At 44.0% G+C, this 13,312-nt stretch overlaps 1 protein-coding gene across 1 annotated transcript in view; it reads right to left on the bottom strand.

The window, feature by feature from the left end:
- The window catches only part of LOC126184393 (alkaline phosphatase-like), a 1,034,434-nt gene that overhangs the window by 333,104 nt on the left and 688,018 nt on the right, over positions 1–13,312 (bottom strand). The window contains exon 5 of the mRNA XM_049926777.1: positions 10,848–11,055. Within this exon, the coding sequence (XP_049782734.1) occupies positions 10,848–11,055 (208 nt within the window). The remainder of the gene's footprint in view (positions 1–10,847; positions 11,056–13,312) is intronic.

The raw sequence follows: 13,312 nt of genomic DNA, 5'->3' as shown, positions 1-13,312 counted from the left end.
CTTTCCCAACCCGCTGCCAGAGCGACTCGTTCAATTTATCTACCAACTCTTCTACAGCCATCAAACTTACCCAATATTTCCTTCATAAGTATGTGCAACTGCAGCAACCACCAACCACAAACACAACAACCACGTTAGCACGACATATATCACTAACATTAGTAATATCACGTATAGAAGCATCAACACCTGCACCACCAGCACCAGTAGCAATGCCGGCACTGTATCCAGCTCCATCTCGTGCACCAACGCCATCACCATCACCATCACAATAAACAGTGCAAGCGCCTTTGTCATCACCAGTCCCATTACTACCTCCATCACGAGTACCAGTGTCATTACACAACATTCAACCAACCCATATCCTCTAATCTGCCAACCAACACATCTGACCACTCTCCTCAGCCAGTGTCCCCTACGAATCCAATTTCTCTCCTTACAAAATCCTTCAATTCCAACCTTCATTCACAAATACTCCGAGAACATCCCACTTTTGGGACCCACGCCAACGTTACCCTCTTGTCTGTTCGTCGTCCCAAAAAACCATCTCCCACACACCATCCGCCGACCGTTATGTCTATGGTCAAAGAAGCTGATTCCGAGACCACAGCAGAGAACGTCACACAGAAAGCAAATTCGAACCCTGACCTGACAATCTGCACTTTGATCCGTATCCACAATAACCATGGATTCACTTACCTTATCATACTTACAACTGCAGAATCCCACTTCACTGAAAGACCCAACGTCTACATAGAGATTGCACCAACAAGAAATTGTCTTTCACCTGTAATACTTTCAATGGAGCCCATCAATCATAGTCAGGGATTTTCACCTGCTTCGAGATGACTGGGTGTTTTTGTTGTCCTCATCATTTCCTCACGATTCATGAAAGAGGCGAGACTGGACTGAGCAAAAGTTGGGAATTTGGACGGACGCTGATAACCACGCAGTTGAGCACCCCACAAACCAAACATCATCATCATCATCACCCATCAATCATATTCTCACAAGTGCAAAGCCAAACGATTCCCAACGAAACCCAAATTCGCCTTCCCCACCCCGCGAGTAGCTGACTCTATTTATCCAAATAAACTACCTCCGTTCCCTTCCCATAATGAATATATCGTTCGAGTGGTCGCAGTAGTCTTGTAAATCATCCACACATTCCAACAAATTACTCTGCTCTCCCACCCCAATGACAGATGACAGGACAATAACGAACATTCCTTTTGCTTTAAAAGGTAAGGCAAAGCAGTAACACGACCATCTGGAACTGAATGAGGCTATCGAAGCTATAATCAGCAGCCAATGGCAATACCAACTGCAGTTGTACAGCTCACTTTACAGTTCTGAAGATTTCAAAGCGATGATTAACTCTCAGTCTGTGATTGATTCATATCCTAAGCTGGAAGAACAGATTTCAAAATTGGTTGGTTGTATGTATTTTACCAAGATGGATCTTAACGAAGCATCCCTTTGGACGAAGACACACAGAAATTTACAGTACTAAATACTCCATTTGGTGTCTAACATTAAAAAATGTTACCCTTCGGAAAATCCAGGCAAAACTCCAGAGGATCTCTTACACAATTTGGAATACGTTTTCATAATTCTACAAGCGGCAAATTTGAAATGCAACGAAGACAAGTGCATCCTATTTTAACATGAAGTGCAATACTTGTTGGTTTGGGGTGTGTTTCCCACGGTGCCACAGGAAAATGCCAGGGGAAGCTATATACAAGCTCCCACCAAATACATACACCGGTAAGTAAGGAAGCATGAAGCTAGACGGCTTTATCACCTCATCGCTCTCCCCCCTCCCCCTGCCCACAAGGAGAGGGATTTTTTTTGTACCAGGCTTAAAGGTACACAAAAAACACCACAACACGGCGCAACCACACAGGCATAACCACTCGCCTTGCGCCTGTCAGTTCCAAGCAGCAGCTTAGCAGTTCCTATTTACAGAGTAACGGAATAATCACGAGTGTCATCGTGAAAACGTGGGACAAGGAATTAGCCTCCCCGAAGAATATCTAAACATATTATCACATTCAGGCAGCCCTTGGGCAAGAGTGGTTTACTGGCTAATCCTTACAACCGGCTCTGCAACACAGAAAACATGGCCACTACAACATTAAATTCAAATGGGCTTTCTCAAGACGCGAAAATTCTGACAACGGGTACAACATTGAAGATCAGTGACCCGAATATCGAAGGCATCTGTAAAAGCAAATGTGAATATCTCTCACGTATGTGTGGTGAGAACAATGTGGGCATAATTACTCTAAAATAAATATACACAAAAGATGACAGTGATCTCCAAATCAGAGGAAAAATTCGAGGATATAAACTGGTAGATGCTCTTCAAGACGAACACCATGTGTACGAAATAGCAACATACTTAGGATGATCATAGCTGATTACAGAATGGTTTTCAAGGACTCCACAGACAACATTTTTATCTTGGCACTGATGACATATGGGACTACTATTATCAACATCTACAAACCTCCAATAGTGGTCTGGCTTACAGCCCCATTCAGACATCTTACTGACCCTGACACCTACGTCTGAGACTTCAGTAGGCACCACTATGCTTGGGGATATAAGGATAATGATATAAATGGCAACATCTTAAATGGTTGAGTGTCCTTGAACACTCTGTATTTAGAGTTTAGTGGAAAGGACTAAGCAACTTTCCGATAGGCAAGGTGGCAGAAAGACTGAATACCAGACTTACGCTTTATCACTACCGGCCAAGCTAATGGAAATGAGCTGGCAAACAGGAAAATTATAGACGCTTTGCCACATAGCCAATATAGGCCGATTTTCATTGATTATATCATCTAGATACCGTTAGTAAATTCAACTGCTAAAGCTAGCTGGAATTGTTGATTTCATTCCTGTGCAAATTAAGAACTGTCAAAGAGGTAGCAAAAAGAACGATACCCAGAGGAACCAATACATCCCAGGATGGTCTTATGAGTGTGATGAGCTATACGACGTGTATCAACTTACTGATTCAAATAAAACATCAGTCGAACTTCTTCAAGCACTGAATGACCATAGAAGAAGGAAGTGGCAAGAAGCTATAGAAAGCCCCGACTTCACCCATTCGAGTCGTAATGCGTGGCAGCTAATGAAGAAATTGGGTGCAGGTTCTGGGCCTGAGAAATGCCAACACAACATCAGACCAAACGAAGTCGCGACACGCTTATTGCAGAACTCTAAGGCAGAGAGAACAAGAACCACACTAGGCTTGTGAAGACACAGTTATCATCCAAACCCTCTCAGCTAGTCCCCCATCCAGAGGTCCCAGGCGAGTTCACAACCGATGAGGTGGAGCAAGCTTAGGCAAGTGTGCATACAAACAAAGCAGCTGGTTTCGAGGAAATATATCCGAGTTCCTGAAAAACGCGGGTCCGAAAACTAAGCAGTGGCTGTTACAACTACACAATATGATAATTATCACTGGAAAATTGCCAATAAAACTTAGGGCTGCAAAGGTAATATGCTGGCCGGGGTGGCCGAGGGGTTCTAGGCGCTACAGTGTGGAACCGCGCGACCGCTACGGTCGCAGGTTCGAGTCCTGCCTCGGGCATGGATGTGTGTGATGTCCTTAGATTAGTTAGGTTTAAGTAGTTCTAAGTTCTAGGGGACTGATGACCTCAGAAGTTATGTCCCATAGTGCTCAGAGCCATTTGAACCATTTTTTTTGCAAAGGTAATAGTTGTCAAAAAACCTGGTAAACATGGCAACGAAGCAGCACATTACAGAGCCACATCACTACTTAGTGTAGTTTATAAACTACCAGAAAGACTGTTGCTAAACCGTATTCAACTGCACTTCCATCAATATGATGAGAAGCAGCAGCAGTAAGAGAGTTCCAAAAGTGTTTCACTCACCAGAACTTACTTCTATGAAATCAACTACAGAACGCACCTGCCAGCAGACTCAAATCTATAAAACCACCCTGGGCAACGCAAGATGAACAATGACAAAACCAGCGGCTGTATTTGAATCTAACGTCGTTTATTCTTTTAAACATGCTACCAGTTTCGACACCACATGGTGTCATCTTCAGCCCCTGCATATGGAAACATACATAACATGACGAAGGGTATGAGAGCACAGACAACATAACTCATAGTTTCTGACTAAAAAAGATAAATCACATCATAAAATTATATAATGAAAATATGGTAGTGTTATTCACACAAAAAATTTGCATCTAACTTACCTGCAATTTTTGCACCAATGACGTAATGGAGGAGAACCCATACGTACAAAGACCTACAGCAGCAAAGCGATCACAGCCACATATATCCCTAACAACCACTGTCAATATGTATCCATAGGATTAAAGTGGCATACATAATATGCGTCGACGAATTATTGCCGAGAAACATCTTATGTGGTAAAGTCACTATTTACATGTAACAATAGGCTATACTGAGTAACATGGTGAAAGTCAATCAGTAAAACCAGTAGCCCCATATGTGCAATTACACATACTGGACCATAAACTAAGAAAAACCCATATAGAAACCCAGCAGAATAAAACCAAGAACATGTGCATATTAGCACACAATTATATGACAAAGAACTCCGAAGATTCCATAATGATGGAAACCCAGGTAATAACTTACGCAAACTTGACAAATGTCGAGGGCATCCGTACACGTCCCAGACGAAACGCATAATGCATATCTTATATCTATGCACACCTAAACCGCACCATGGTAGCGGTACACCAGTGTAACCAAACTGTGCGCCATACGTTTTGTCTGGGACGTATAAGGATGCGCTCGATATTTGTCACGTTTGCTTAAGTTATTACCTGGGTTCCCGTTATTATGGAATCTTTGGAGTGTTTGTCTTGTTATTGTGTGTTAATACGTACATGTCCTTAATTTTATTCTGCTGGGTTTCCGTATGAGCGTTTCTTAGTTTATGGTAGCGTATGTGTAGTTACACATATTCTTCTGTCATGCTATGTATGTTTCCATATGCAGGCGCTTGAAGATGACACCAAGTGATGTCGAAACTGATAGCAAATTTTAAAACGAATCAACGACGTTAGATTCAAATACAGCCGCTGGATTTGTCATCATTAAAGTACTACGTGTCTGGCTGCAGTCCCACTTCATAAATTTCTAGAGACTCTTGAGTATGATGTTTGTCAAGAGTGGAAAGAGGTTTTGCAGCAGTGTCCTCCGACTAATTCTCATCTCATAACTAACCTTAACAGAGGTGTGAATGGATTTGGTCTTCCAAGAGAACTATGGACACCCCTGAATCGATTCCGTACAGGGCATGGAAGATGTGGCGCCTGTTTGTATAAATGGGGGTCCAAAGATGCACCGGTGTGTGATTGTGGTGATCCTGTGCAAACTATGCGGCACCTGATTGAAGCGTGTATACTATGAAAATTTCCTTGTGGACTCAGCGAGCTGCATTTGGTGACACAAAGAACTGTAGAGACCTAGATATTAAGTTAAAATATTTTCTCTCGATTGTTTGTTTACTTGTTTACATTACGTATATTTTTGTGTTTTTTTAACCTTTTATACATGAAGTTCTTAAACAAGACTGTAAAATGACCATGTTAGCCATACGAATAAATAAAATAAATAAATCGTGAAAATAACATAGACTGCCAAGAGACAGAGAAGTTATGTAGACATCGTTGTATTAGGTGTAGGACATCCAATACCACCCATTAGACTGTAACCAAGTTAAGTATCATTTTGTAACACACTGTTAATAAGTGATACTGGTTATTCCTTATTGTGTTGCCACATTTCTGTTTTAGTGTCACCACCTCCCCCACCCTCGCCACAAACCCACGTTCCCGCAGCCGATTTTCTCAAAAGAAAAGACTACGTTAAGATTAGGCAGGGCTGTATTCAGTGGTACCAGGGGTAATATGTGCATAATGATGGGTTTGTGGTTCACTCGTGATTGTCATCGGCGATCAGGTGGCATTCAAGAGGCATGACCGTGCGCCCTTTGTTTAGATTCTGCAGGTAGTAACAGTGCTGAGTTTAGAGAAGAATAGTGTTTGCAACATTCATTCCACGGTACAACCGTACCCCCCCCCCCCCCCCCGCCCCCCGACGAACAAGTTCAGCTGTTTGCACGGGGTCGTAATTTGGCCCTGCGGGAAGGTGGATAGATGGATGGACGAATCGGCATTACTGCACATGTTGGGCGCGTTGTATCGCGTTGTATCGGTGACCCGTCGCTCTGCTTTCATCAGTGGTCTATGGAACATTTCCCCACCTGTAGACCAGGTTCTCGACGTCCGTGTAGTACAGACGCACGTGAAAATCGTCGCGTTGTGCGTGCAGCTGTGTCAGACCAACATCATCCAACGAAGAAATCTGGTCACATGTTGCACCTGCTGTCTGAGGACCAATGAGAACTGTCTGCTTGCGGAAGGACTATGATCACGTGTGTCTGTGGCCAGGCATCCACCGACACCACGACACCACCAAGAACGACTACTCTGGTGTCGTGCAAGAGTCAACTGGAGAGTGGAATGGCGTTCTGTTGTCGTCAGCGATGAGAGTAGGTTCTGTATGTATGCGTGTTATGGACGTGCATGTGCACGTCATAGACATGGTGAGCGGACTATTCCGGAGTGCATTCGCTCACAACAAACAGGTTACACCACAGGCATTTGGGGGCATCAGTTACAACTCGCGGTCACATTTGGTGTTCCTGCAGCGTAAATTAACCAATACCCGCTACACTGCACAGGTTGTTATCCTTGTGCTACTCTCGTTTCTTGGAAGGGAAGGTGATACGCTTTTTGAGCTGGACAAATCACGTCCACATGCGGCTGCAGCGGAGCAACTAGTTCTTCGTGATGTACAACAACTCCCTTGTCGAGCAAGATCACCAGGTCTCTCACCAGTTCAAGATATATGGGACTTGACGAAGGAGGAGCTTACTCGTTCTCCAGAGCTTGCAAGAACTATTACTGAATTGCAACAAAAGGTGCAAGATTGTAGCGACAGTCTATCACAGGATGACATTCAGCAGATTTATGAACGTTTTCATGCGAGAATGCACGCTGGCGTTGACGCCAGAAGAGCGAGGGGGTACACTGTGTATTGACGTGCCTGTTTTGGCACCGTTCACTGCGACTTGTGTGTTTCCTTTGGTTTGAGTTTGTTATCATCGACAATGATGAACTACCTGTTTCATCACTGGTCAGTGAAATAACCTTGTCCTGGGTTATGTTCATTTTTTCTGGCAGTGTAGTTAATCTTGTAATTTTTGTTTTTATATGCATGCATCTAAAACAAAAAAATGGCATGTCATAAAGAAGATAAAACCTAAATCCAAATTGACGTGGGTAACGAACTAATTGCGGAAGTTGACTTATTAACTTATTTAGAAGAAAGACCTACTGGCATGAACAGAGAAAAACAGATATCAGAAATGGAACTACTCAAGCAAAAGGTGTCTTCAACAAGAAGAAGAAGTCCTTGACTTCAAAACGCACCAGCCTTCAAATCACGAAAAGGTTTCTCAAAGCCTATGTTTGGACTGTGGCATACTATGGTTACGACACACGAACTCTGGGGACTGAGGAAGAGAAGAAATTAAATCCGTTAGAGAGTCGGTGTTATAGACTCATACTCAAAATAAAATCGACTAACATGGTTGCGAACGAAGAGGACCCCATAACTTTGGGTGAGTAGAGAATCCTGCGGAAGTTAATTCTCAAAAGATTACTGCAACTGATTAATCATCTAATGAGACACGAAGGACTCCTGAACAGAGTAACATATGGGTATGTTAATTGGGGGAGTTCTAAAGGAAGACTACGATGAAGGTAAATAGATGTGTGGATGTAAGGACGACGCAGAAATCAAGAGGAAATCAGAAGGTAGTGAGGAGTGGTGATATGCTGCCAACTTAACTGCTGCCAGTCAATCCCTGGACTGATCACTACAGAAGAAGCAGATACATGCAATTAACACTTTGCCGACCGGCGACACCACAGTGGTGTCGTGAACATAGTATCGCGCAGTGGCTGGTGACAGCACTTAAGTATCTTTTTCATTCTGTTGGTGTTTTGTTTAGGTAACAATAAGTGACACACGCCGACAAGTTTTTTGTTTTTATAAATACTTGTGCACTTTTATCTTCGCAGACGAAAGAGAGGATACGATTAATTACGATGAATGCGCGGACGTCTTGTCTGACGTTCCGGACGACTTGCCCGATTGGGAAGAAGACATTGGATAAAAAAAAATGAAAGTGAAGCAGGATCGTCGGGAGATAGTGAAATACGTCCGAGATGAATTCGGCGAACATTACGGTTGCCAACTGATTCGGATGAATCAGACGAAGAAGACAGACTGTGATTTACTGAGGACCAGTAATAAGTTTGAAGGATCTCCGGGTTCACACATATTTCCCAAAGATACACAGATCGTCATGGATATATTGTATAATGTATATTGGGAACGATCATTTGAATATACGAGCAACGAAACTAACAAGTATTACAGTCAAAATTGCAATAGAAAGAAATTGGATTTAAAAAATGCCACATTTGTCGACGTTACGGAACCGGAACTTAGAAAATGGTTTGGGCTTGCTATCCTTATGGGAATTGAAAAAAAGCCAGGATCGATGATTACTGGTCAAAGAATCTGTTGATAGACATCGATATTTCGCAAAACGATGTCCCGCAACCGATTCAGACGAATATTATCATTTTTACATTTTTCCGACAACAACAATAAGCCGGAGAATGCCGACCGGTTTTTCAAAGTGCAATTCGTAATTGATTATTTTTCCAAAAAGTTTAAAGAAACGTTTAATCTAAGTCAAAACATCTCAACTGATGAAGGACTGATACCGTGGCTTGGAAGTTAAAGTTTACAATCCGTCTGCCGGCCGGAGTGGCCGTGCGGTTCTAGGCGCTACAGTCTGGAACCGAGCGACCGCTACGGTCGCAGGTTCGAATCCTGCCTCGGGCATGGATGTGTGTGATGTCCTTAGGTTAGTTAGGTTTAATTAGCTCCAAGTTCTAGGCGACTGATGACCTCAGAAGTTAAGTCGCATAGTGCTCAGAGCCATTTGAACTATTTTTACAATCTGTCTAAAATTACGAAATATGGCATACTCATTCGGATGCTGTGTGATTCGAGTACGTGATACATTTTCTCATTCAAGATATTTTCCGGCGCGGGCCAACCTTTAGCAAAAACAGTGATGGAATTAAAGACACCTTCTTATGGAAAATGACATCACCTCTACATGGATAATTCTTATAACAGTGTAGAACTTGCAGAGAAGTTATTTGAAAAGAAAATTCGAGTTTGTGGAACGATACGGCAAAATAAAGGATTTCCGGAAAAATTAAAGCGCAAAAAAGTCAATGTGTTTGAAGCTCGTCATCAGCGGAAAGGTGACAAGCGACCGGCGACAAGCCAAGTAATCCGAATTAGCGCTGCCGGCGCCAAGCGAATAAATTTGATCGAGACGTGCGGACGGCAAAGTGTTAACACTGCTTGATAATGAGCGAAATGAGTTTGTAGCTTGCAACAAATAACTTGTAATAAATAAATAAATATCGTTACTTATAGTCTTACAAAACAAAGAATTTACTCATAATAGTCACAGAACGAATACATATCTACTATGGCCATATTAATAACCTTCGCCGCGCGGGATTAGCCGAGAGGTGCAGGACGCTGCGGAGGTTCGAGTCCTCCCTCGGGCATGGCTGTGTGTGTTTGTCCTTAGGATAACTTAGGTTAAGTAGTGTGTAAGCTTAGGGACAGATGACCTTAGCAGTTAAGTCCCATAAGATTTCACACACATTTGAACATTTTTGAATAACCTTCAAACTGCTCGTCAGCCTCTGTTTGAACATTGAAACCGTCTCTCGTACGAACTAGTTCCAGTATTCATGATATTATGTCCCTGCATTTTGTGCTTGCTGCGTGTTTCTGAGTATAGCCGGGCTCTGTTCTTTCCTCGTCAAGGAAAGCAGTCACACGAGAGAAAGGGAAGAGCGTAATGCACTTTCGTAAGTTTTGAAATGTCCCCTTAGAAAAATTAGTGAATTACTGTGCTGGTAAATCCCTTACGTTATTTGATTTTCAAACAGCTGAGCAGAACTGAACGTACTCAGACATTTCGCTCTTTACCTATTCTGATCAACACTAAACTGACACACAAAATTTTTAGCGCAACGCAATCTGACTTTCAAGAATCCCTGCAAAAGAATGACCCTGACTAACAATAACCTATACCTTTCATGAATCACTTACCTCACAAAAATCTTCGTTACTCGAACTACTGCAATAGAGCGAGCGCCACTACTGCCAGCTAAATAAAAGATTCAAACTACTGAAGGCACTAACTACTGATAGGCATAGTTAGCAAATGAAAGATTTTGATAGAGAACAAACAATGTATTTACCTTAGTAGTGTTCAAAAGTCATAATATATATAGCAGTTCATGACATCCATTCTTACAAATGTACTGTTTCTGATGGACACACGTCCAGATCATCCGCTCTCAAGAATCCGCCATCTTACTTCCCCACATCCACCACTGCTGGCGGCTCACCTCCAACTGCGCAACGCTACGAGCTGTTAACAGCCAACTGCCCAACACTACAATAGTATATACTTCAACAATGCAAACCAACCAGAGCCTTCACACAGCACAGTCAGTGATTTTCATATAGAGCGCTAAGTGGCGTTACTAACATAAAAACCTAAACAGCCTACTTACAACTTAATGGATGCTGTACTTGTTACTGAGCTGAGAAGGCCTAGACGTGCAAAGAATGGTGGAACCTGACCTATGAGGTGGTCCAGCGGAGTGCGCGCGAGCCGGTTGAGCTGCTGGCGGTTCCAGGCGTAGGCGGCGCGCAGGCCGCGCCGCTTCTTGTCGCGCAGCCAGTCCTCGATCAGGTTGCGGCCGTCCAGCCGGCGGCCCTCCTCACCGTCCAGCTCCGGGTCGCGCGCCTCCCTCGGCAGCCAGTGTCGCCGCCCGCCGCCCAGCACCACCTGCCAAAACGATAACAAAGCTATGCATACATCGACGAAAAAAATTCCAACACCAAGAAATCACTAATGTAGAGTAACGAAATTTCGTGAATACATTTATCTAGGTACGATACACTACTGGCCATTAAAATTGCTACAACAAGAAGAAATGCAGGCAATAAACGGGTATTAATTGGACAAATACATTATACTAGAACTGACATGTGATTACAGTTTCGCGCAATCTGGGTGCATAGATCCTGAGAAATCAGTGTCCAGAACAACCACCTCTGGCCGTAATAATGGCCTTGATACGCCTGGGCATTGAGTCAAACAGAGCTTGTATGACGTGTACAGGTACAGCTGCCCATGCAGCTTCAACACAATACCACAGTTCATCAAGAGTAGTGACTGGCGTATTGTGATGGACCAGTTGCTCGGCCAACATTGATCAGACGTTTTCAATTGGAGAGAGATCTGGACAATGTGCAGCAGTCGAACATTTTCTGTATCCAGAAAGGCCCATACAGGACCTGCAACATGCGGTCGTGCAGTATCCTGCTGAAATGTAGTGTTTCTCAGGGATCGAAAGAAGGGTAGAGCCACACATCTGTAATGTAACGTCCACTGTTCAAAGTGCCGTCAATGCGAACAAGAGGTGACCGAAACGTGAAACCTGTGGCACCCCATACCATCACGCCGGGTGATACACCAGTATGGCGATGACGAATACATGCTTCCAATGTGCGTTCACCGCGATGTCGCCAAACACGGATGCGACCGTCATGATGCTGTAAACAGAACCTGAATTCATCTGAAAAAATGACGTTTAGCCATTCGTACACCCAGGTTCGTCGTTGAGCACACCATCGCAGGCGCTCCTGTCAGTGATGCAGCGCCAAGGGTAACTGCAGCCATGGTCTCCGAGCTGATACTCCAAGCTGCTGCAAACGTCGTCGAACTGTTCGTGCAGATGATTGTTGTCTTGCAAACGTCCCCATGTGTTGACTCAGGGATCGAGACGTGGCTGCACGATCCGTTACAGCCATACGGATAAGATGGCTGTCATCTCGACTGCTAGTAATACGAGGCCGTCGGGATCGAGCACGGCGTTCCGTATTACCCTCCTGAACCCACCGATTCCATATTCTGCTAACAGTCATTGGATCTCGCCCAACGCGACCAGCAATGTCGCGATACGATAAACCGCAATCGCGATAGGCTACAATCCGACCTTTATCAAAGTCGGAAACGTGATGGTACACATTTCTCCTCCTTACACGAGGCATCACAACAACGTTTCACCAGGCAACGCCGGTCAGTTGCTGTTTGTGTATGAGAAATCGGCTGGAAACTTTCCTCATGTCAGCACGTCGTAGGCGTCGCCACCGGCGCCATCCTTGTGTGAATGCTCTGAAAAGCTAATCATTTGCATATCACAGCATCTTGTTCCTGTCGGTTAAATTTCGCGTCTGTAGCACGTCATCTTCGTGGTGTATCAACTTTAATGGCCAGTAGTGTATTTAAGTGATTAACGACACAACTTCACAGGTTAATGTAAACACGAAAAAAGGCATTGCAAATGTGAAATACTTGTACATTCATAACAGGTGTGACTGCCAATATGTCGGCTGCAAGAATGCACACGTGCGTGCATTGCATCACACAGATGCCATGTCAGTTTGTGGGATGGAGTTCCATGCCTTTTGCACTTGGTGCATGATTACAGGGACAATTAATGCTGGTTGTGGATGACTCTGGAGTTGTCATCCGATGATGCCTCATACGTGCTCGATCGGAGACAGATCTGATGACACTCTGTAGAGCATGTTGGGTTACAACAGCAGTATGTGGGCGAGCGTTATCCTCTTAGTAAACACTCCCTGGTATGCTGCTCACGAATGGCAACACAACTGATCGAATTATCAGACTGCAAGCTGATGCGTGGGGCAACCACAAGAGTGCTACTGCTGTCATCCGAAATCACACCCCCGACCATAACTCTAGGTGAAGGTCCAATGCGTGTAGTGCGCAGCTTTCATCAGAAAACACAACAGATCTCCATTCCGTCCTCCAATGGGCTCTTGCCGGGTACCGCTGAAGTCGCAAATGACGGTGATTTGAGATCGACGGAATGTACGCTACAAGGTTTCTGGATCGGAGCTGTCCTTGAACTAACCGATTTGCAACAGTTCGCTGTGTCAATACGACGAAAATGAGTGTCTTCCCTCTCGGTAGTGTCACGTGTCCGCCCGGAGCACCCGATCTTTTTGTGGTC

This window comes from Schistocerca cancellata, chromosome 4 (assembly GCF_023864275.1).
Source record: "Schistocerca cancellata isolate TAMUIC-IGC-003103 chromosome 4, iqSchCanc2.1, whole genome shotgun sequence".
In the NCBI taxonomy this organism is placed as follows: Eukaryota; Metazoa; Arthropoda; class Insecta; order Orthoptera; family Acrididae; genus Schistocerca; species Schistocerca cancellata.
This window is presented reverse-complemented; position numbering and strand designations above follow the sequence as displayed.